At 44.1% G+C, this 21,367-nt stretch overlaps 1 protein-coding gene across 2 annotated transcripts in view; it reads right to left on the minus strand.

Moving 5' to 3' along the window:
- The window catches only part of hook2 (hook microtubule-tethering protein 2), a 15,235-nt gene extending 8,049 nt beyond the window's left edge, over window positions 1–7,186 (minus strand). For both annotated transcript variants that reach the window (XM_076083539.1, XM_076083548.1), the window contains exons 1-10: window positions 6,967–7,186; window positions 5,996–6,078; window positions 5,271–5,343; window positions 5,070–5,120; window positions 4,854–4,986; window positions 4,585–4,652; window positions 4,187–4,252; window positions 3,910–3,990; window positions 877–1,043; window positions 470–610 (exon numbers count right to left, since the gene is read on the minus strand). In XM_076083539.1, coding sequence (XP_075939654.1) covers window positions 470–610; window positions 877–1,043; window positions 3,910–3,990; window positions 4,187–4,252; window positions 4,585–4,652; window positions 4,854–4,986; window positions 5,070–5,120; window positions 5,271–5,343; window positions 5,996–6,078; window positions 6,967–7,011 — 908 coding nt within the window. In that variant the 5' untranslated portion in view covers window positions 7,012–7,186. The remainder of the gene's footprint in view (window positions 1–469; window positions 611–876; window positions 1,044–3,909; window positions 3,991–4,186; window positions 4,253–4,584; window positions 4,653–4,853; window positions 4,987–5,069; window positions 5,121–5,270; window positions 5,344–5,995; window positions 6,079–6,966) is intronic.
- Between the last annotated feature and the right edge of the window lie 14,181 nt (window positions 7,187–21,367).

Genomic DNA, 21,367 nt, shown 5'->3' on the forward strand with positions numbered 1-21,367 from the left:
GATATTTACATGGGTTTTATTGATGGTAACAGGAATGTAGAATAACTGCAGATTTATAAGACTAATAAGAGACGAGAGATATACCGCCAGTTAACGCTGGTAAAGCTTCAGCTCAAGAAAAGGTTGATTTAAGTTTCTGTGGTCTTATTAACAACAATTCCAGAGCTCAGCAATTATTGTCAGCCAATATTTACCATATATTTCACAGAGGGAAAATATTTTGCATTAATTCAAATTAAAACAAAATGTGAAAAGCCCTCCTTGTATTGTGTATTCCCTCGTTTGACATTACACAATCCCAAAAAGCTCTGCAAAGAACACAGAAGCCTTCAGTGTCCATGTGATTCAACGGCCACCGAGCGTGACTTCCTGAGGTTCGCTCGTGAGAAGGCCTGCGCCGTTTTCCCACAATTAACTCAACTCGACTGGGCCCGGGGAATTTGTAAGAACGGCAAAAGTGCGGTCTCACCGGAGGATGTCCATCTCGTCTTTGAGGGCCTGGGCCTCCTGCGCCAGGCTGGTCAGCTCTTCGTTCCGTAGCTGCAGGTCGAGCACCTCGCGCTCCAGAATCTCTCCCCGCACACGCATGTCATCTCTGCTGTTATCCAGTCTGAGAGAGATAGATATAGACACACGACACCAGAGCAGCTGTTTGTGCAACTGAGTAAACTGAATGGGCTCATTGTGAGATACTAACTGGAGCAATATGATCCAGCAAAAGCATTTGATTTGCATGTGTACATGATGTAAATGATGCGAACTAAAAACATCCATTATGTAAAGGCCTAATGAGTGTTTGCTCATGCATTGCATATTAGATGGAAACCCTGGGCTTCATGGGCTGGTGCCAACACTATGCCATGTAACCGCTTGTACCTGTAGTTCTCCTCCTGGAGCTGCTCCATCTGACTCTGCAGCAGCAGCAGCTTCTTGCCGGTGATGGCGGTGGTGGAGACGTCCAGAGAGTCGCAGCGGCTCAGCTTCTCCCTCAGAGAGCGCGTCTCCGCCTGTTGGGACGACTTCTCCTCCAGAGCCACCGACAACTGAGAGAGAAGCGCAGAGGACAACCACCGTGAAAGCAGGTGTAGAAAGACCGGGCGAGGCGAGCGATGAAGGTGCGACAAAGTGACAAATATGCAGCCGTACAAAAGGGAGGGAGGAAGAGAAGTACCCAACGCTGATTTAAAGAATGAAATATCAAGAACGCTGACAGGAGCAACGGCCGTCTTTCTGAGAATAACACACGACAAAAGCCAGAGTACCGGCACACGACGGATCCACAGAAGGAAAAAAACAACAACACAGACACACAGCGACACACACACCACTGTTCATGCTTAGAGGACCTCGAACACATGCTTCGTTCTCATTTCACATGCTCAAGTTTTCAAGAGCTAGTCAGTCAGCTGGTTTGCGACGGTGTCAGGCGGACGGAACTTTCTCAATGGGGGAGTTGTTAGCAGCACCCTCAGGGTCAAAAGCCACATTCTCATGATTTAAACGGACGAATATGTAAAAGCTCAGTGAGGACCATCATTAATATTGGTTACACCGTTATAGTTCAGGGGTTATATTATGTTATATTATGTTTGTGTCGGGCTGAAGTGAAGTTACGGTTAGACAAGCTGGCATTCCGGTATTACAAAAATAAGGCGCAGCGTGTACTTACCTGCTGGACATCTTTCCAGTTTGAATACAGCAAAACCCTACACTGAACTTTAAGGACAGATTGCATGCTGTGGCAGAGGACCAGCAACAGTAAATAGCCTGCAAAACAACACAAATGACTAATCGGTAACGCGTGGGCTTAGTAAGTAAACAAACAGGTGGGCTGAGAGCGGTACAAATTATTGTTGGCTACCGCTCCATCCCAAGGCAACGTGTCAGTTTTATCTTGATGTTATGCAACTATTGACTAAAATGTATCTTTGAAACGCACAAAATGAGTCCCCTCTCATGTCAGTGGTGCAAAAACAAGCTGTGTGGAACACAAACAAAGTATATGGCAGAATAATCAATAAAGGGTCAGAGCAAAAACAAATAAAGAAATAAAAAGAAGCTGCAGGCACACACGTTCAACAGCATGCTGCCACAGCACAGCAGAACTAGCCCTCAAACAGATCCAAAGATGAGAAAATATCACATTTTTGACCAAAACCTTCCATATCAACAACTGGTGACTTTTGGTCAATACTCATCAGTAATAATCACGTGGATATATTATGACTAAGAGGGTGACGCAAACAGTAGGCCAGCTAGAACAGTGTGGTAAGTTCACAAAGTACATCGCTTTACTGAAATGCAGCCTTTAAAAGCAGGAAGAGACAACATGTACGCCATATTAGGGCATTACAATATCCAGTCTCCTATCAGAATACCGCAATACTGCCAATACGTTGGCCATCCCTCGGTGAAGTGGTTGTATATTACTCCAGAATCCCAAAATAGCTTGACGTTTGAGATAATGCCAACAGCTTTGTTAGACAAATGGAAATTTAAAAAAAAGAAAGCCAAGCACCAATATGCCATCTTAAAGTTAGGATCCTTGTTATGTTAATGAATCCAATCCCCGTCTTTGATACGACTTATTGTCAGCAGTTTTTCAGCAACAGCCATCTAAAGTACGTATATTCAGTAGATACCTCGCTATACAGTAGTTTTCATTTGAGCGGCGGAGTCCGCCATTCCCGCACTGGGTTCAAATTGGCTTCCTACCATTTCAGGGATTCACAGGAGATGATGCAGCATGTCATCCAGCGCTACCGTTTGTATCTAAATGATATCATCCTCACCGTTCACTGCACCAACACCATATCAGAGGCCAAGGTCACACTTGTCTTTTTTGAATACAACTTATTTTATCTGATGCATCAGAATTAACTCAGCTGTGTGTGTCCGTGTCCACACGTGACACTTTAATGCAACCTGCCTGACTGGATATTGATCAGATATATTACACGGTCCAAAGAGCAGCAGTCAAACGGTGGATGAATACATTTCTACTAGATTCTTCATAATAAAAGTTCCGTTATTTTGTTATTTAAAAGCAGCAAAATCAGGAAGTGTTGGTGTTTTCATCAGCAGTAACACGACTCAGACAGCTGGTCTCAGCTGTGCTCCAGCTACGGTTTTCCTCCTCTCCATTTCCATTTGGGTGGGGGGGATGATACGAGACCATGGTTTGATAAATTGTCTGGATTGTGCCCACATGCGGTCCACACCTCGCTTGTTGTTGATCGGATCAAAATGTCTCGACAGTTAACACGTCCTGGCATGATCGGATGAAGAAAGTCCCATTGAAGAGACAAGTGTAACCGCAGCCGGAGCCGTATTAAGCGACTGCTAATGCTGTAGTTTCACAGTAAGAGTTCAACGCACGAAACACAGGGCGACTTTTAATGTGACGCAATCACAGGAAATGCAGTGCCGCTGTCACAGAGATCTGACGACAGCGACTGTTCTTCAGAAAGGCTACAACACAAGACAACAGAAATTCGTTTTTTTTATTTTGGCAGGCGACAGGCTGCACACTGCCAACTCCTCAGCAAGGACACCGACTTCACTTTGCCCTGCAGTCGTGTGGAAAACTACAGCATGAAATCAGATTGCGGTTCCTCAAATTATGATGGAAAAAGCCCAATTATTGACTGATTTCTTTACTAAACCAAATGTTGATTTGTTTGACTGCACGGTAATCCGATACACCAGTCGCTGCTAGCTAGTATATTTCTGTTAAAAGAGTGTTTGCTGCCCAAAAAATTCTGGGTCCTGTAGTATTAAAATGCACTTGATGTAACCATCAGTAACTGTGTGCATCGCCAAATCAAACAAGACTAAAATCACAAGACTTCTAACAGTCTCAGCAAAATCTTTGCCAAGTAATACGGAGACGCCTGTTAGCGCACCAACCTGATGTTCCAGGTCTCGACAGCGCTGGCTCAGGTCCAACTTCTCGTCTGCCTCTTCGCTTAGAAAATAATACTTCCTGGACTGCGAACACAGAACCAAAAGAACATGAAGACAGAGGAGACGACATACCAGTGGGCGGGAGTAAACATTAATAAAAAAAAAGGGTGAGGCAGAACATAAAAGAAAGATGTAACAGATCTGCTGAGTAAGGAGAAAAAAAAAAAAAAAAAAAAAAAAAAAAAAAAAAAGGGAGGAAATAAAGTGTTGCAAGTTTCACCTGGTAGTCGAAGTCGCCATAGGTCTCTGGGCTTCCTGGTTCTGATGAAGGCTCCTTTGATAATAGCTAAAAAATAAGCCAATGAAAAGCTCAAATTACAGGCAAAATACCCATTCACAAAAGCAGTTTTTATTGGGTTTTCTTTGGAATAACTTTGTTTAGAAAAACCCAGAACAGGTTGTTGTTGTTTTTTTCCCACGTTCACAACATTTCCAGCCCTTATGGGTGCCAATGAAACACTAAACATATGCTTGAAATACCTCAGAGTAGGGTTTCTGGGACTCTGTTCAGTCTCATGCTTATCCCGGATTGCTTTGATTGTGAATTAACCATGACTAAGAGCTGGGATTAATGCAAAGTAGAGAGAAACCGAGAGGATAAGCGAGAGGCGCACTTACCTCCTGAATGGCTGTCATCACAACGTGCTGGACAGATTCCCCGAGTGTCATTATCTGCTGGATTTGCTCTGTGTTTAGGAGAAGACAACAGAGAGCCGTGACGGTGCAGCCAAATGCGGATTTACACAAATACTCTCTTAAAAAAAAAAAAACCAGCACTGCATTTATCAGAGAACCAGTGCTCATCAAGCGGATGTTTGAATAAACAAATGATCAGTTTTTGTCTTCAGGTAGGGGTTGTGATCAGTTTATCAACTTGCGACGATCACCTTGTTTCTTCTCACAGCTGACAGCACAGCCCAATACGAGCTGCACCAGCTTGCCCAGTTCAGTGACGTCTCCCATCTCTCCTATAAGGTTCACGTCTGGCAAATGCTCATCTGATACCTGGTGACTGAGCAGCTGTTCGTGGAAGGTGAGGATTAGGAGTGAATTTAAAAGTGTACTAAAAGTGCCAAAGTTAGTAAAAATAATAGTCCTCTTACATCAAGGTAATAGTCCAGCATGCTCTTCAGAATCTTTTTTAAGTTGCTGACCTGAGAGAACAAAAAGAAAAGACAATTAGAGTCACAATCTTGATCCTCATTTTAATGAGGAAAAGGGAAGTAAAAATAAAAGCCTCGACATCTTGGTAATTCTAGGTGGCCGTAAGGTATTCTGTCACATCCCGCTGTTTCACAAATTACCTTGAGGCGCCAGTTGTCCCCGCTCTCCTCCTTGATCCTGCCGAGCCACGTCTCATTAAACCAAGAGGGGTCTCTGTTAACGAGAGCACAAGAGAACTCCGGTGACGATAAGGACGACCGCGGGGCATTGAGAGCACACAATGACATTTAAGTAGAACCATCACATGTCGGAAGAAAAGCCCGCGAGACGCGTTGACGCTCTCGCGAGACGGTTGAGGTTAGGCATCGATGTTGAATAGTTAAGAAAGGTCGTCGGGCGGGGGGGAGTCTCGCGAAAGCTTTTGCACATTTTCGGAAACTTTTGGGTTACCATCGAGACACAACTATTGAGCATTGGGTTCTAAGTGTAAGTGACATTATAACAAAAACAACATTTGCTTCGATTCATAAATAGCTATGTTGTCTATTTATCTGTGTGGAACACAAATGTCCCACGACAAGTTACAAAGGTGATCGGGTCTGGACAGAGAGGTCTTATTTTTGAGTAGATCAATATTTTAACAAAGCTGACCTCACAAATCCAGACGGTTGTCTTTAAGCGGATTAAGTTTTGCATAGATAAGGGCCGTGTGCAATTTAGTGCAAATCACACAGATAAGCAAATAGCAGTGAGAAGGCTCTGAATGAATTCCTACCAGCCATTTCCCCAAAGCTCATGCCGCGCACTCAGATAATCAAAAACAATCATAAATACTACAACTACTTCTACATATGTGAGCCCTTACATTCTGTGCAGCACGTGTGCAATGGCCACTCCATCCGTCAGGTCCTGCTTGCTGTTGCATGACGGCACCTGAAATGTCTGTATCTGAAAAGTGAAGACATAGAGAATTAGTGGAGTAACCTTGGGTGAAGCTGCTTATACGCTTGATGCACAGCCATGTTTCATTCAACGGTAATCCAAAACTACACCAGATAAAGACGCATACACTTTGATGAACGTGTGAATGTGGGTTTAATCGTTCGATGTGTGGAAAAACCTCCACAAACATAAACTCCTCTCGGCCATTGGTGTAAATAGTAAGTGGGTGCATACTTCTTTTGGGCAAAAACAGCTTTTGTTACTAAAAAGTGCAAACATTAGAGAGGCCTAGATATTACAAAACTGTCAAATAATGCAGGTAGAAGCAAAAACAGTTTTTTTTTTGTCTAAACCCATTCAGTCTTTCTTTCCACTATTTATACGACAGATGCTAAGAAGGTACATTGGGTACAGTCCTACATAGCAAGCTATTAATATTAGCTGGAGTCTTAGTTCAGTCCTATACTGGCCTTTGAGTGGAAAAGTGCCAAACAGGTGGGTTTTCCCTGCTCTTGAGAAGTGACTATGTTGGATAACCTAACATTACTGCATGAGTCTCTCAGCTTACACTAAGCTGTTTTGGTCTGTTTTTCTGGCAGTCAACGTTGCTGACACCACAGTCAGTTTGGTACAGATAACGAGCTAAAACACACCACCGACAGCAAACTTCCAATGGGTTTACCTAGCTAGTTAGCTTAGCTGGCTAGCGACAGTTAGCATTCCAAACTCAACTTTTCTAGCTTGTGCTACGTAGTCAACAACACGGATATGTATCGATTAACGAGGCCTTCACTTGCAAAATAAACGATGTATTTCCTCCTACATTGCCAACACCTGCTGTCACCTGTTAGGCGGTTAGCCTTCGCTAGGACACCTCGCTAACATCAAACTTACCCAGGTTAGCAGTGAGTCACACAGCTCTGCTTTATCCAGACTCATTGTGCTGTGCCCAGTCAAAGCCCACAGCAGCTTAAGGGGGCTGATGGATTTGGCTCTCACGACTTTTTATCCACCGAAGTTTGTTACTCTCTCCCTACACTTTCCACGTCAGTCATTGTTCAGCCATGGCCTCTTGCTGCTCCTACCCAATCCTTCGCGTTTCAGCTCCTGTTATCCAAGCGGGCTTCCGTATTAAGAGCGTTCTCATGGAAACGGATTATGTTGTTTGTGAGCTGCGGGTCAGCTCGTCTGGTCATGATATGAAACGACAACAACGAAGACAATAATAGCCTGCTGTCTTTTAAAGCTCTCATAATCCCGATAGCTTGAATACTGGCGACGCAATAATGAACTTCATGATTTTTATTTCATTTATTCACAATGTAACGTTAGCCAGGGAAGCCTTATTGATGTGAAAAATCTCCTTTTATGAGTATTCTGGACAAGATAAGTGACAGTGACAATGGGGTACAGATAAATATGAAACAGATAAAACAAATACATTCATCCCTCGAAATCAGAATTAAAGGCAAATATGACTATAAAATCAGGAATAACATTTCTAATAAGATCATTTTACATGAATTCACCCTAACATCCACCAAAAGGGCACCTTAAAGCAACCCCAGAGCCATCTAAAACCAATATTATCTAATGAGATTCATAATCAAAAATGCCCCCAAAATATCAGCAGCCAACAGAGACAGAGCTACCAGTTAATACCTTCGACAAGACTAAGTGAGAATACATCAAAACTGGTGGGAAACACTCGGAAAATTGAGAAATTTCCTACAAAGAAACGTCTGCCATCTTTTCACCTTAGTAGAAAGAAAGGACAGTCTAGGCTACTATTCAGATATTTATTTGTTTAATGAAGAAAATCTCAATATCTCTGTTGGAGGCCCCCACTGTTTTCTTTTTGCTATATTCAAAGTTCCTTAAAGCACCACTGGATGGCTCTAGTTGACAAACAGCTTGACGCACAACTGGCTGCCCCAAAGCTCACTGCCCATGACAGATGTTTTGTATAATCTTAAGAATGTTCTCTAAGTAGCCAAAATGTGAGTTTTAAGACAGCAGGGACAACATAAATAAATCCTTTAGTTTTATTGGCATTTGTTTTTTATCAATTCAATATGTGACACCTCCTGTTCTTTTTTCAGTTCTTTTGTGTCAATATGTGACACAAAAGAACTGTACTGTTGTGTAGTAACTCCAGAATCGGATAACTAAGTATCTAACAAATGGTGATGTTCCTCAGAAAGTCTTTTTCGTTTGGCCATGAGGACCACCAGGCTGTCCTGAGCATTATCAGAAGACCTCCAGAGTGGGAGTGTGTACTGACCAGGTCACACAGGTTTGTGATGACACAGCTCAGAAACAAAGACTTTAGCAGGTTTCTGTCAAACGCCTCGCTCTCGTATTATTGACATGATGTCACACACGTACTCCCTTTCCCTGGTAATCTGCATTGCTCTCTGCGCACACGTCCCCCTTCCTGCCTTCTTTGTCACCCGTCACAAATCAAACTGCAGTGACCAATCGCAGCTCAACGCTGCCCACATACTTCCTGTTTACTCTGGCAAACCCAACCATGTGTACCAAGTCCAATGTGCTTTGTTGAGCACCTGCATGGGATGAAATATCTGCTGCACTTCTGGTTGTTTCCGTTCAGCACGAGTCCGATCACACCGCCGCCTTACATCTGGCTTTACCGTTATTAGTCTGGCCAGAGTTCCTGTTTGTCAAGATGGCCTTCTATAGCCAGAGGAATGCACTTGTTTACCCATTCCTCCCCTCTCTGGCCATTATAACTTATACCTCAATCACACCAACCCCTGTTATCTCTCGGTTGATTGTGTATTTTTATAATTCCTTTTACTTTATATCTGTTTGTACATGGTGCAGCATGCAGCATGTCCAGCATGTCAGTGGGAACCATGTTTCCACTATCTTCAGTCCTATTAGAGCAGTTGTTTGCTTACAAATATAAATCTGTGTGTGTGGGGGGGGGGGGGGGGGGGGGGGGGGGGGGGGGGTCTTCAGTTGAGTAACCCAGAACTGGATTAAGACACCTGGGAGGAAGTGAGGTTCATGACTTGTGGGGGGTTCAGCGGGGAAGTTAGTCACTCTCTAAGGGATAGGTCAGGGCTGACTAATGCTCGAGCGGCGGGAGGTGTGGTAGGGGCTCTGGCGGAGGCAAGGCTCGAGCGGAGGCTGACTATTTTTGGCCGGCTCCTCTTCCTCCACGCTAATTCCTCTTTTCACCCGTTCTCTCTTTCCTTATTCCCCAGATGTGTTTCCTTCCTGAAAGTCAAAAGGATTTACTTCTCCTCTTTTCCAAGCCCACACTGACGCACTTACATCCCTCTGGGGGGGGGGGGGGGGGGGGGACTGGCAGGGTGGAGGTGGGAGGACCAGCAGCTAAGATTGAGCAATTATTCCTTTTTTTGAAGCCTGCGGTTTTGTTGTTTGGATAGTTCCTTTTTTTATTCTTTGAGTGGAAAGAGCAAACTATCTATTGCATTCTGCACCCTACGAGGTCACATAGTTTTGTGAAATTCTTCTAAATGCTATAGAGAGAAACTACATGTTTCACATATTTGTTTTTATCCACTCAAAACATGTGCTTGCTGTTACTTCACTTGGATGTTTGAGCTTCACTCTGCATAATGATGCTGTGCAGAGTTTGACTCTGGAACGTTCATTTGCTGAAGGAGGAAAGTTTCTCGGCGCTCTCTTTAATTCCCAGTTCAACACGTTTATGTGTGAGCTTGATTTTGTGATGTCACAACTACTGCATTCCTAATTTAAGACTTTAAAAACTCAGCTTGTTGGCTTCATTTGGACTGTGTGGGTGTGGTTTGCTAACATTTGATTGACAGCAAACAGACAACCCACCAACTGCCATCAGTTTCTAATCAATTTTTTAATAGAAGAACATGAAGAAAAACAGAAATATAGAAAATCTCTCGTGTGAAACAACTACATCTCTTCTAACTTTGGCAGAAAACAGTGTGTTCATGTTGGATCACATCACTTATAGTAAGAAGCTAAATGAGAAAATGAGTTGTCATGACCTATGTGAATAAAATCTCACCAGAAACAAATTAATATTCAAAGCTGAGTATTTGTATATGGCTTATTAAAGCATATCTGGAGGGGGATCTTTAAGTGCCTTACTTTTGTCCCTGATGTCCTCGTTTTTCAGGTTATAGTTCGGCAATAAAAGTCACTGACAAATTGTGAGAACCTATAGGTACCTACATGCCTATGTAGGAATGAATGATTTGCTGTAAAGAGACAAACAAATACTGCACCTTTAAATGAAAGAATGCCAGCGATGTGCGGCTGTGCCCAGGCATTTGGAGCAGGAATGTGTTGGAAAGCCCCCCCCCCCCCCCCCCCCCCCACACACACACACACACACAGCTTTCCCAGGTGCGACAGGGAAAGGAAAACAACAAAACCGCAGAACAGAGATGGACAGGCCACGAATAAATGAGGGGGCGTGGGAGCCGTATGTGAAAAACACCCAGGGGTATGATCAGAAAGCCCCTTTTTCTAGACATGAGTTCACCTCATATGGGTCAGGACATGTACAGCAGAGATTTATGGCCCTCTCTGCCTTATCAGCTGTCTCCTCCCTCTCCCACACACAGATTTATATCCTTGGTGAGGGCAGGTAGTCAATAGTAATAATCACCTCTGGAACCCGGCAGGGAGTGTTCATTTTCAAACGCACGCACGCGAATACAGACAGCTTACTGACACATAGATACGACGTCTGCCTTTAAAAACCAGTTCTGAAATCCCAGTTGAATTGTAGCACAGGGTGCCTGTTGAACACATGTCACCAGCACGACAGAGTACGCAGCCGGTGAGCTCAGCTCTCCGCCGGTGACTCAGGGATTGTTGTGACTGTGCCACTTTATAAAACAGCAAAAGTTTTACTCACGTTGTGTAACAGGCTAGAAATTACCCTCATGTTTATTGATATAAACCTCATCGTGACTCATGGCAACAGCAGGAAACTGCAGCAGTCAAACCCCACTCTGCTCTTTTTCAGGCTTGACCCCACGTAACGTCAAACCAGAGGCCGAAGAGGATGAGGATGAGGAGGGATCAGCTGTGATGTGGTGGCAGGCATCCCCCCCATCACCATCCATCGCAGTCATGTGCAGAACATGTGTGCCCTGCTCGCTTATCTCACTGTGCAAACTTTTGATTTATTTCTTCGATAAGTCCCTATCTCAGTTTCTAGCTCTCTCTCTCTCTTTATGTCTCTCTTTCTGTTTCAATGCCTCACCCTCTCTCTCTCTCTCTCTCTCTCTCTCTCTCTCTCTCTCTCTCTCTCTCTCTCTCGCACACACAAACAGGCAGCACATGGCCAGCGTGAGTGAGTCACAGTGGTCTGCTAACAAGTGCCTCCTATCGGGGAGAGTCCCTCCATGTGTCCTTGGGATTAGGGCCCACCCCCTTTTGAGTGTATCAGGTGCACTACTCCTCTGGGCAACGTGAGACTTGTCGGTTCCATTGTCTGTTGGTTTTTAATGAAAACCAACCGCCGGCAGTAGCCGTTTCGCTGCCATTTGTTGTTTTTGCACAGCTTTGACATGACACTCGTGCAGCTAAAAATAGAAATACTGAAGTGAATTCTATGAGACGTTGGGACTCAAGTGGATGCAGCTACTTGGATCTCTCTCTGACATGGGCTCAGAGACTAGTGTTGCAGAGAGGGTCGACCTGCCTGGAAGCAACCAGCACTGTGCCCGCCTGCTACACACAATACACAATATGATGAGACAGACTGGCTATAATATTTATAATGATTTGAACTAGTCATAGTGGATTCATACACAGATCATTCTACAACACTTTTGATGCTTAAAAAACAGTATATCGACCATGGTTGTAGCTTTTTTACAACAAGACTAAGTCTGCAGCCGTGCTCGTGTAAGGCTGTACTTATAAGCAGCAATGCTTTGAGCTAAATGCTTACATCAGCATGCGAACATGCTCAAAATGACAATGCTAACACCATGCAAACCGTCTTAGTTTGCTGATTAACACTTAACACAACGTACAGCTGAGGCTGATGGGAATGTCGTTAGTTTTGCGGGTATAGAGCGCTGCAGGAAAGAGTCCGAAAACCCGGAAACTATGCACTTCCGCTTCCCTTGTCTTGAAGTCAATGGGTTTTTGGTTAGATGCCTGAAATAAGGAATGTGGTTAACACAACACCGTATTAACGTTTTGTTCCACAATATAAAATACGTCTGTAAATATCCCTCCCATGAAGCTTTTTTTATGTGTCTTTAAAAAGGTTGTTGCTAACAAGTGGCTTGATGAGATTACAAAACTCCGTCACGCCGACTAGTCCGCCTTCACATCCTCGTTGTGTACACTTGCGTTCATGCAACCGTGGTTTGGTTTTATTATAGCCTCACGCCAGCTTTTTTACTTCTGCCGATTGCATTCACGCATCAAAAATCAAAAAAGTGGTGTTTATTTGTAACGATTTAAGTTTCATAAAGGATTGCTTGCCACTGAGCTTATTTCCTGCAATAATCCGTAATTCAATGGAGAAATCCCGTCGGCTATTTGTCGAGGGAACCGCGGCAATGCTACCTTCTCACAATTTATAGTTAAGCCCTGTAGCGAATTGGCTCGTAATAGTTATGCACCAGCAGTTTATACTGTAAAAGCACTTCGAGGCCTGCTAATACATGTTTGTATATTTTATTGCCATAACGGGAGGAGCTCATTGCTGTCAACCCTTGCAAGTAGTATATAATATCTGCAAATATCACGTCTTGAAGTGTGGCTTTAAGGTGTTTGAATACGCTGTTATTTAGTGGTTGGTGAATGCAGTAATTATCGCGCAGAACTAATAGTAGGTTGGACGCACAATACTTAAGCCTGCTCCTCCCAGCACATGTTCACAAACCAGCAAACACACTTCATACACCCACGGCCAACTGGAACAATGAACCCAGCCTTCAAGACCCAGGTGTATCTTTTCCTCCACCCTGTTTGCCTTTTCAGATACACTCCACACACACCCTTCACACGCCCTTTAAAAGAATACTGTGTCCTACAGGGGTGCTGCATGTATAACAGGACTTGGTGGAGTGGTAAAGCTGGTGTTGGCTGTCAGGATTGACTGGGTCAGGGTGTGTGGCTAACAAGACTGGGCCTGTCATCCCAGTAAAGTGAGCCATTCTTGACCGTTTGCTGGGCGTGACACCAGATTCTAATGGATTGTCTACACGTGCCAAAAAATTAAGTCAACCACACCTTCAGCCTTGCACAACTTCCCTATTCTTTTGGTCCGCACACTCTCTGCAAACACACCCAAAACAACGTTCACCCGTCAGTCCCTCGTTCAGCCCTCTGCAGCCAGCCGGGCTTAATTGACGCCCTTCCCTAACTGCACTAAATTACACGGCCGGGCTTTGAGGGCAGAGAGCGGGTTGTCAACAAGTGTGGCCTGAGTGAAGCCGCGGCCCTTCACCCGGAGTGACACTCCACCTGACTCAGCAGCACAAAGGCACTGTTTACTGGGCCTGTCCACCGCAATCAACACGCCTGCATCTGGCCTGGCTGTTATTCCGCTGTTAATCTCATCACTGCTGGGAGAGAGGGGGCCGGGGGGGAGAGGGGGGGGAGGCTCATCTCCCTCCCTCTTTGTCCTTCCTCATCCACATCAGGGCGCGTATACAGTCGGGCACCCGGGGCAACTCGTCGGCTCACATGCACAGTGCAAACACTTATTCGCGCAAAACACAGTGGAAGCATTTGCATGGATTATCCTGCTAAATTGAATTGCAGTTTCATTTCGTTGCCGTGTCCACGCGTAATGCACAGCAAATCCAATTACAATTCAATTTTCCAATTATAGACGTAATTGCAATGAAAATGAAATATGTATTTAGGCCTGCGTACATTTTGCAAAGCATAACCTTGCAGACAAATTTAAATTGAGTGCTCACATTTGCAGATGATTAAGCACACAAATATATCTCAAATGTGTTTTTTTATCATTCAAAAAAACTGCTTTCTTGCGGATTTGGTCTATATGTATGCATGCACTGTGCAGCTTGCTCACATGTTGCTCACCCATCTGTCTTTAGCAGTGTCAGCACAAAGCGTGGACTGTCGAACTGAGGCGGATCCATTCAGACAAGCACCTAAAGTGACTGATCCGGACACAGGTGAACTAACTTGTCCCCTCGGCTCACGCACGCGACCGATGGACGGGCCCCTCCGCTGACTGACACGCCATGAGACACAGTCGGCCGGTGAACCCGAAAGAGTGAAAGCTGCTGACCCCACATGTTGTCTCATTTCCTAAGGATCCATCATCCAGCGTAAACTTGCGTTGAGCTTGTCATGTCTCTGATCTCCGTTGAGCCAAATCCCAGTCGGTGATGGAGAAGCCGAAGACTTTGAAGTTGCGATGGCTATCACCAGGTCAACACAGAGTAAAAGGTATGTAGTCGCTACAAAGAGATACACACAAAGAAGAAGCGATAGCACCTGTGGTTTGGGAGATAATTACAGGAGAGCGAATGAAGGTTGAGTTTGAAAGGTGTTTGAAAAGGGAGTTGTCATGCAGGATTAGAGCCCCGTTGAAGCGAATACTCCCACGACCTTTCAACTCCTGTTGTAGGGTCAGCACAGCGCCTGCAGCGCTGCTCTCCCTAACCGCAGAGCGCCGGATGATCTCACTCCCATTCCCAGCTCACAGTTGCACCATACGTGGGATAACTTGTCTGTAATCAAAGCAGATTTGATTGTCTTCACTGGGGAAATGTTAAGGTGCTAAAAACACAAGGCATTTGGTGAAGTTCAAAAGTTCAATACAAGAGTTATTTCAGTTGGTAAATAAAATAACTTTAGAAGCCTTAATATTGATAATAGAAAATAAAATAAAAATGTTATCGTTGTTATTATATAGTTGAGCATATTACACACTTATTGCCTTTTTTAAAATAGTTCTTAATTAGAGTTTTTGGTAAATTGTTGTTAGTTTCTGGTTATAAATGCTGTTTATATTGAGCCCCAAAGTGTACAAAATTAAAATAAATATTTTTTAAATACATGATTAAAACTGTCCCTAAATATCATCAATTAGGTATCGCATCATTCTTTATAATAATAACAGAATCCTAGGCTTCGTGGGTGCATTTGTATTCAATTATAAACATTTACATTTTATTTGAATTTAAAAATACCATTTTAATTGTGAAATCTCATTTTTCATCTTATTAACTTTTCATAACGATCCATTGTACGTAATAATGTAAAAAAGATTGCACATGCTAATTATCTAGCGGGCTAACTAGCTGGGCTATGTTGTAGGAGTATTACTCAGCATTAAAGTGAAGCGACATCGTTAGCTAGCTGCTGGAGGTTTAAGTGACGGCAGAGAAAGACTCTCTGTTGTTTTGTGCTTTTCAGAGTTGTGTGTTTTTCTCTGAGGAACAACTTTAGATTCCAAATGCTGCCAAAGTAACTTTGAATGAACCGGCTAATGTTAGCCTCTGCCATTACCTAAACTTAACGAAACTGAGAGATAATTTAAGCTCATGACCCCGTCTTGCTAGTTAGCCACCTAGGTAGGCAGCATGTGCTGCCTTGTTAAGAAGGCACGTTTAGGAACGGGTGGTGTGTGACATCATTATGACATCACATGAAACAGCTGTGGGGAAAAAAAACTTCAGTTAAACAGCCAGGACTTTAGACAAGAGGCTGAATGAACACCGGCAACCAACAACATCAGCTGTCTGTGATCACCAGACCAAAATATGCTCACAGCATCAGCTGTGAAGGGGTCAAAGGTCAGGAGGAGTCAGCGGACGGCCAGAGGAAGGTCAAGAAGGCCGTCCGCAGGGGAAGCAAAAGGGCATCTTTATACAACAAGACCGTGAGATGCGGTTCAAAGCTCTGAAAAAACTAGAAAATGGCCCTTGAGTTGAAATGATGTCACATACTGTAACAACATCACAAGTTGCACACTATTATTGTTTTGGATTACATCGCTTGGGTGTTTCTTTTATTGTGTCCCACACAACATGTCTTGTATTTTGCACTGTGTTGATTGTTTAATGTTATGCACCATCCACCATGTCAAATTCCTTGTATGTGCAACATACGAAATAAACGGCAAATAAACGGTTCTGATTCTGATTCTGATACACACTGGTTCCATGTAGGTTAAATGCCATAAAATCACAATTGAACTACTTTGTAAATGGCTTGTTTGAGCCCCCAGTAGTGTCTTTAAATGGCACACAGGCCAAAGAAAACAGCTTATGAAGTTATTCAAGGGGCTTAAAACAGTGTGGTCTATTAAAATCTCTTCAGGAAACATAAAACTAAGCAGCTCATTTGAAACAATTCTCTAATCCCTTTGAGATTACCAGTGACATAATTTGGCAGTTGGTAAATCCCAGCCTCACCAGTACAAACCGCTAGTATAAAAGGCCGGGGTATGATGCAGAACAAAGGCTTATCTGTTTCACGAGCGACATCTACTCATGTGTTTCCCAGTCACTGCTAACAAACTTTCAAATGTCCGCCTCGCATAATTAGACCCGTACGCCGGATTTGGCCCCCTCGGAGTGAGATGAAACAATCCCACAGACAAACATTAACCCAGGCCCTGACCCTGCAGCCTGTCAAGAAGATGAACGTCTGAGACTGGAGAGAGAGGGGGGGAGGGGGGACAGCATTCCATTTCCCGTAAACCAGGAAAGCAGAGGGAGGGGGGGGTTTTGGGAAGTTTAGTGAGTCATCACTTTTTCTTTTCTCCAATATACCTCCACGGCCGATTGCCCCGTCATGCTTTCAATGGGCCCTCTGGAGTTCTGACAAGCTTCTCGCGTTGAACGTTGCTGCCAGGAGTCGCAGCTGTCTGCGCGGCTGTCACCGTCATAAGGCTCTCTTTGTTGGCGCACACACGGATCCTTCACTTTGAAACGTGAGGAGATAGCAAGTTAAGACTTACAGCATTAAACAAAGAGAAAAGAAAAAAAAGAAGAAGCATGCAAAGACTTGAACCGCTGCTGGCTCAGATCCTCGGTTTGTCACTCAGGTTTGTTCTTGTGAGAGTGTGCGTTCAACACTCTGTGATCAGGTCAAATACAGTGGGTGAGATGAGTCAGTGGATACCACGCTGAGAATTTATTACTTGCTAACTCCATCTTGTGTGACAATAACATGCTGACGAATGCTTGTAAAATGATGACAGGGCTCAAATATAGGAGCTCCTGCAGCAGTTTTAGGAGCACCTCATAATGGAAAGTGCTTAAATTCTCACAGAGAAAACCGCAGATTTTATTGCACTTCTTTCTTCTTCTATTTTTGTGTCAGCTCTTTAGTGTGACCACTCATTGATCCTGAGAGCACGGTTCCACAAACTGATCCTCAACATCATTTTGTGGTCAGGTACTCTCCCCAGTGGGGCCCCCTGCACGCCGCACAAAAACACCCTCAAACCTTCTATTAGGGGCCATTTAGCTCCAGGGGTCGAGCCTCTCTCTCACCACCGTTCGGTGCTGCACACACACACACACACACACACACACACACACACACACACACACAGGATATTTATCACTTTTAAATGACAGACTTCACAAAGGATGATGTCACCGGCCGCAACACAACAACGCTCAACAAAAGGCCGGCCGGCCCCGCTAGCCTCTCAGTTTGACCGCAGTGACCTCACTTGATTGATAGGCCTCAGTCTTACTGGGCTCTTTGTGCCACCGCGGCCGTCGTGGTATGTGGCACATGAGGCCTCGACACTGCTGCTGCTGCTGTAGCTGCTGCTGCTGTTGATGACTAAGAGTGAGTAATCAAAACAGTCACAGAAACTGGCCTGCTTCACAAAGATGGTCGTTACCATTAAAATGCCATCAAGCACTTGATATAAGGCAGTGTTTGCTCTCGCCCTCGTCAGCTGTGGCGGCCGGTCAGACTGCTTGTGTTGTGTAAAAGCAGTTCATGCATGCAGTCACATATGTTGCTGGGAAAATGTGTAAGTGAAAAAAATCCCCATTACACACAAATTCTGCCTAAAACACATCACTCTTCTCATCACTGAAAGTAAATTCAGGCCTAGTAACACACACACACACACACACTGACTCAAATGGACACATTAATAAGCCTGAATTAAGTTAAAAGCACAAATCCCGTCCCATGGCAATTACACACAAGCTTCTATCCATTTCCAGTAAAGGTAAATAACTTCAACAGCGTTTCTGTGAATGTTTTCCCTTGTGCATACACACACACATATTTGACTAATGCACTCATCAAAGACCTTCCGTTTGAAATATAGACGAAGAAAAAAAAAAATAAAGAAAAAAAACCTCAACAAGCTCTACCGTGATTTATGAAAAACAAAATCCATCACTTCTCCAAACCCCTGGCTGTGGTTTTCCTTCAAACGGGTGCTTTGCTAGCTGACTCACTGGCAGGAGTACAGCGGATTTCCACTTCCACTTTGGCTCGTTCATCTAAAACGCTTCAGAAAAACAGAGAGACGGAGAGGAAGGGGAATGAAGGGGAATGAAGGGAGGGTGAGATGTGGATCTGGAAGCCATTAGAAGCTGGCAGCTGTGGCCTGGAGTGGTTGATTCAGAGGAGAGAGAGAGAGAGAGAGAGAGAGAGAGATAGAGAGAGGGGAGGGTACGGCACATGATTGCCATGATGAATTTAATATCTGTGCATGTGCAGGTCATTAATGCAGAGCCTTGGGATTTAGCAGCAGGGAAGATGAAGAACGTAAAAAGTAATGTCTGAAAGCTCTCTTGACAACTCCTACTGCTCCGCCTGCATTTCCCCTGGAGAGTCATAAAGTCTTATCTGGCTGTTTATCCATCCTTTCTAAGCTGTTATCTATTTCTTTCATACTTCCTTCCTCTCTTGGTAAGTGAGAATATACAACACACACACACACATACTCTCTCTCTCTCTGTCAACCACCCACCTATACCTTGAATATAGAATGGTAAAGTATGGAATAGTCCAAAAGAGGAAAAACTGAGTCATTCAAGGTCAAAATATAGGTGAAATTGACCCTAAACTAAGTCCAGCCCTCAAACGCAGACTGGCCAATCATAGCGTAGCATTGGCCAGCTTCAACCAGGGTGTGACAACTATCGGGCTCTGCTCCATAGAGCTAATCTTTTCAAGCTGGCTTTGTGGATTTGGAGCTCGTCATGTTTCAAAGTTGTGTAGTAGTGATACTCGTTACCCAGAGAGGTTGGAAGGAGACATGCATTTCTAAAACGTTATGTTTCTACGTAAAAAAACGGTAGAGCGAACACTAGCAGAGTAGGTTAGCACATTATCAACATGCGTTAGCACTATGCCTCGCTAGCTGAAGGTAAACTGAATGTCAACACATGCTGTCTTTGCTTTTAAATGACTGTAAAAGTGAATAAAGACCAAACCAGCTTTACAGGAACAGTGTTTTCTCTCAATTTTCATTGTCTTCTGTCTTGAACGCCATGTGATGTTGAGGTTCGCTTTACACTGTGATCTGTGTAGGCTTTAGCTTCCATCTTTACCTTAATTGCATGTTTCCGCTGGTGAATCAGTTTGACATCCTGGAGAGCAGTTAGTGACAGTGTGGGCTCTACGGCAGCTCGACGGATGGGCGGGGCTTAGCTAAACCACACCACCAAACAGCTATTGTCCAATCATAGCAAATCATCTGGAGCCAGTAGTGACAAAGTTTTCAACCAACTAATTTTAGCACTAACATTAGCAAGCTACCGCTGGTAAAACCTGGTAGCGACTGTAGCGCGACAGTGACATCTTCTGATTAAGATAAGCTATATTCTACACAGTGATTGGTCCATGGGTACAAAGGAATCTTCTGCTGCATCCATGTGAGTCAGGTTTCAGGTTTGCCATAAAGCAGCAGTCAGAATCCACAGGAGCGATTCCAACTCTCCCATATCCTGTTCGAAAAGTCCACAGATAGAGGCCCCTGGTATGAGACGGGGACCACAGTGGAGCTCTGGGGATTTTTTCCACCCGTGACTCACAAAGATGCACATCGCGCGACTCATCCAAGACTCAAACACACACTCTGACATTATGCAAATGTGTTTAAGGTGCCGATGCTTGTCAAGTAAACAGCCAGGTATGCAAACACGGCGACACAAACACACAGAAAATATGGATGTAAATATTGTGTTTTGAGTGATGGCAGGATTTGGAATCCAGGGAAGTGATTGACAACCATGTGAGTGAGAAAATATGACTTCCTCTGATGGTGGGGGATTTCTCCATCTGTCATAGGCCTGAGCTTATAAATCTACACAAGCCAGACACATTTACACACAGGTTTATTTGCGAATGCTCACTAGCTCGGCACAAGCTACTGTATTATGCCAGCTTGGTTAACCACAGAAGTGGATATAAATAATTAACACTCGTTGGGTAAAGGACCAACATGAAAAGTTGGGTCTGTCCCTGGACTTGAATCTAGATCTGACATGCTCACTCCAAGACAACCGAACCTCTTTTTGCATGGTTGATTTTCAGTTGCACCGACCAATCACACCAAGAGCTTCTCCCTCCTCCACCTTCCCTGCACTCCTCTCCTCTCTTCACCTTTTATTTTTAACTTTGTTGTTCTCCTTCTCTTGAACATCCCTGGTGGTCTGACATCATCACTGAGGTGGTCTTACATCCGTGTGGTCCTCCAGGTCAACAAGGGGAACGCAGACATCAACCGGGTCAGAGAGCACACAGAATGAGAAAGAGAGAATGTTTTTTTACCTGTTACGAGTCCCTTTGAAAGAACCGTCCTGCTAGTACGACACAGAGCCTACTGGCACCGGAACTAGTGGTAGTACAGATGCAAATGTGTGTTTGTGTACTGATACATCACCGCTATCAAATTATCTAGATGAGGATCAAGGGCATTTTTTATTTCAGGCTCACTCCAGTACAGTGTTAAGATACATTTGCAGACACTTGAAACTTGCTCGAGATAAAAACTCTTCAACTGAAAGCAAGTTCTCTGGAAAACAGGAAATTTGTAGGCGAGGGCTCGGAACATAAAAATCATTGAAGTATGAGGCAGAAATTGATCAGTCCAGTCCCCCGATGGAACACACAGAAGATCCCCATGAAACCCAAAACACTGCAGAATCTGGAAAAGATACAAAGCAGATTTTTTTTTCTTTGACAACAACAATGCAAGCGGAAACGAAAAACTCCACACCACTGCTGCCGGTCGCTGCAGCATCCCGCTAAAGAAGAACCGGGGCAAAAGTACAAACACGAATTGGGTGTGAAATATAAGCACCAACTGCAGTAC

This window comes from Anarhichas minor, unplaced genomic scaffold (assembly GCF_050575085.1).
Source record: "Anarhichas minor isolate MPS153535 unplaced genomic scaffold, ASM5057508v1 ptg000007l, whole genome shotgun sequence".
Taxonomy (NCBI): domain Eukaryota; kingdom Metazoa; phylum Chordata; class Actinopteri; order Perciformes; family Anarhichadidae; genus Anarhichas; species Anarhichas minor.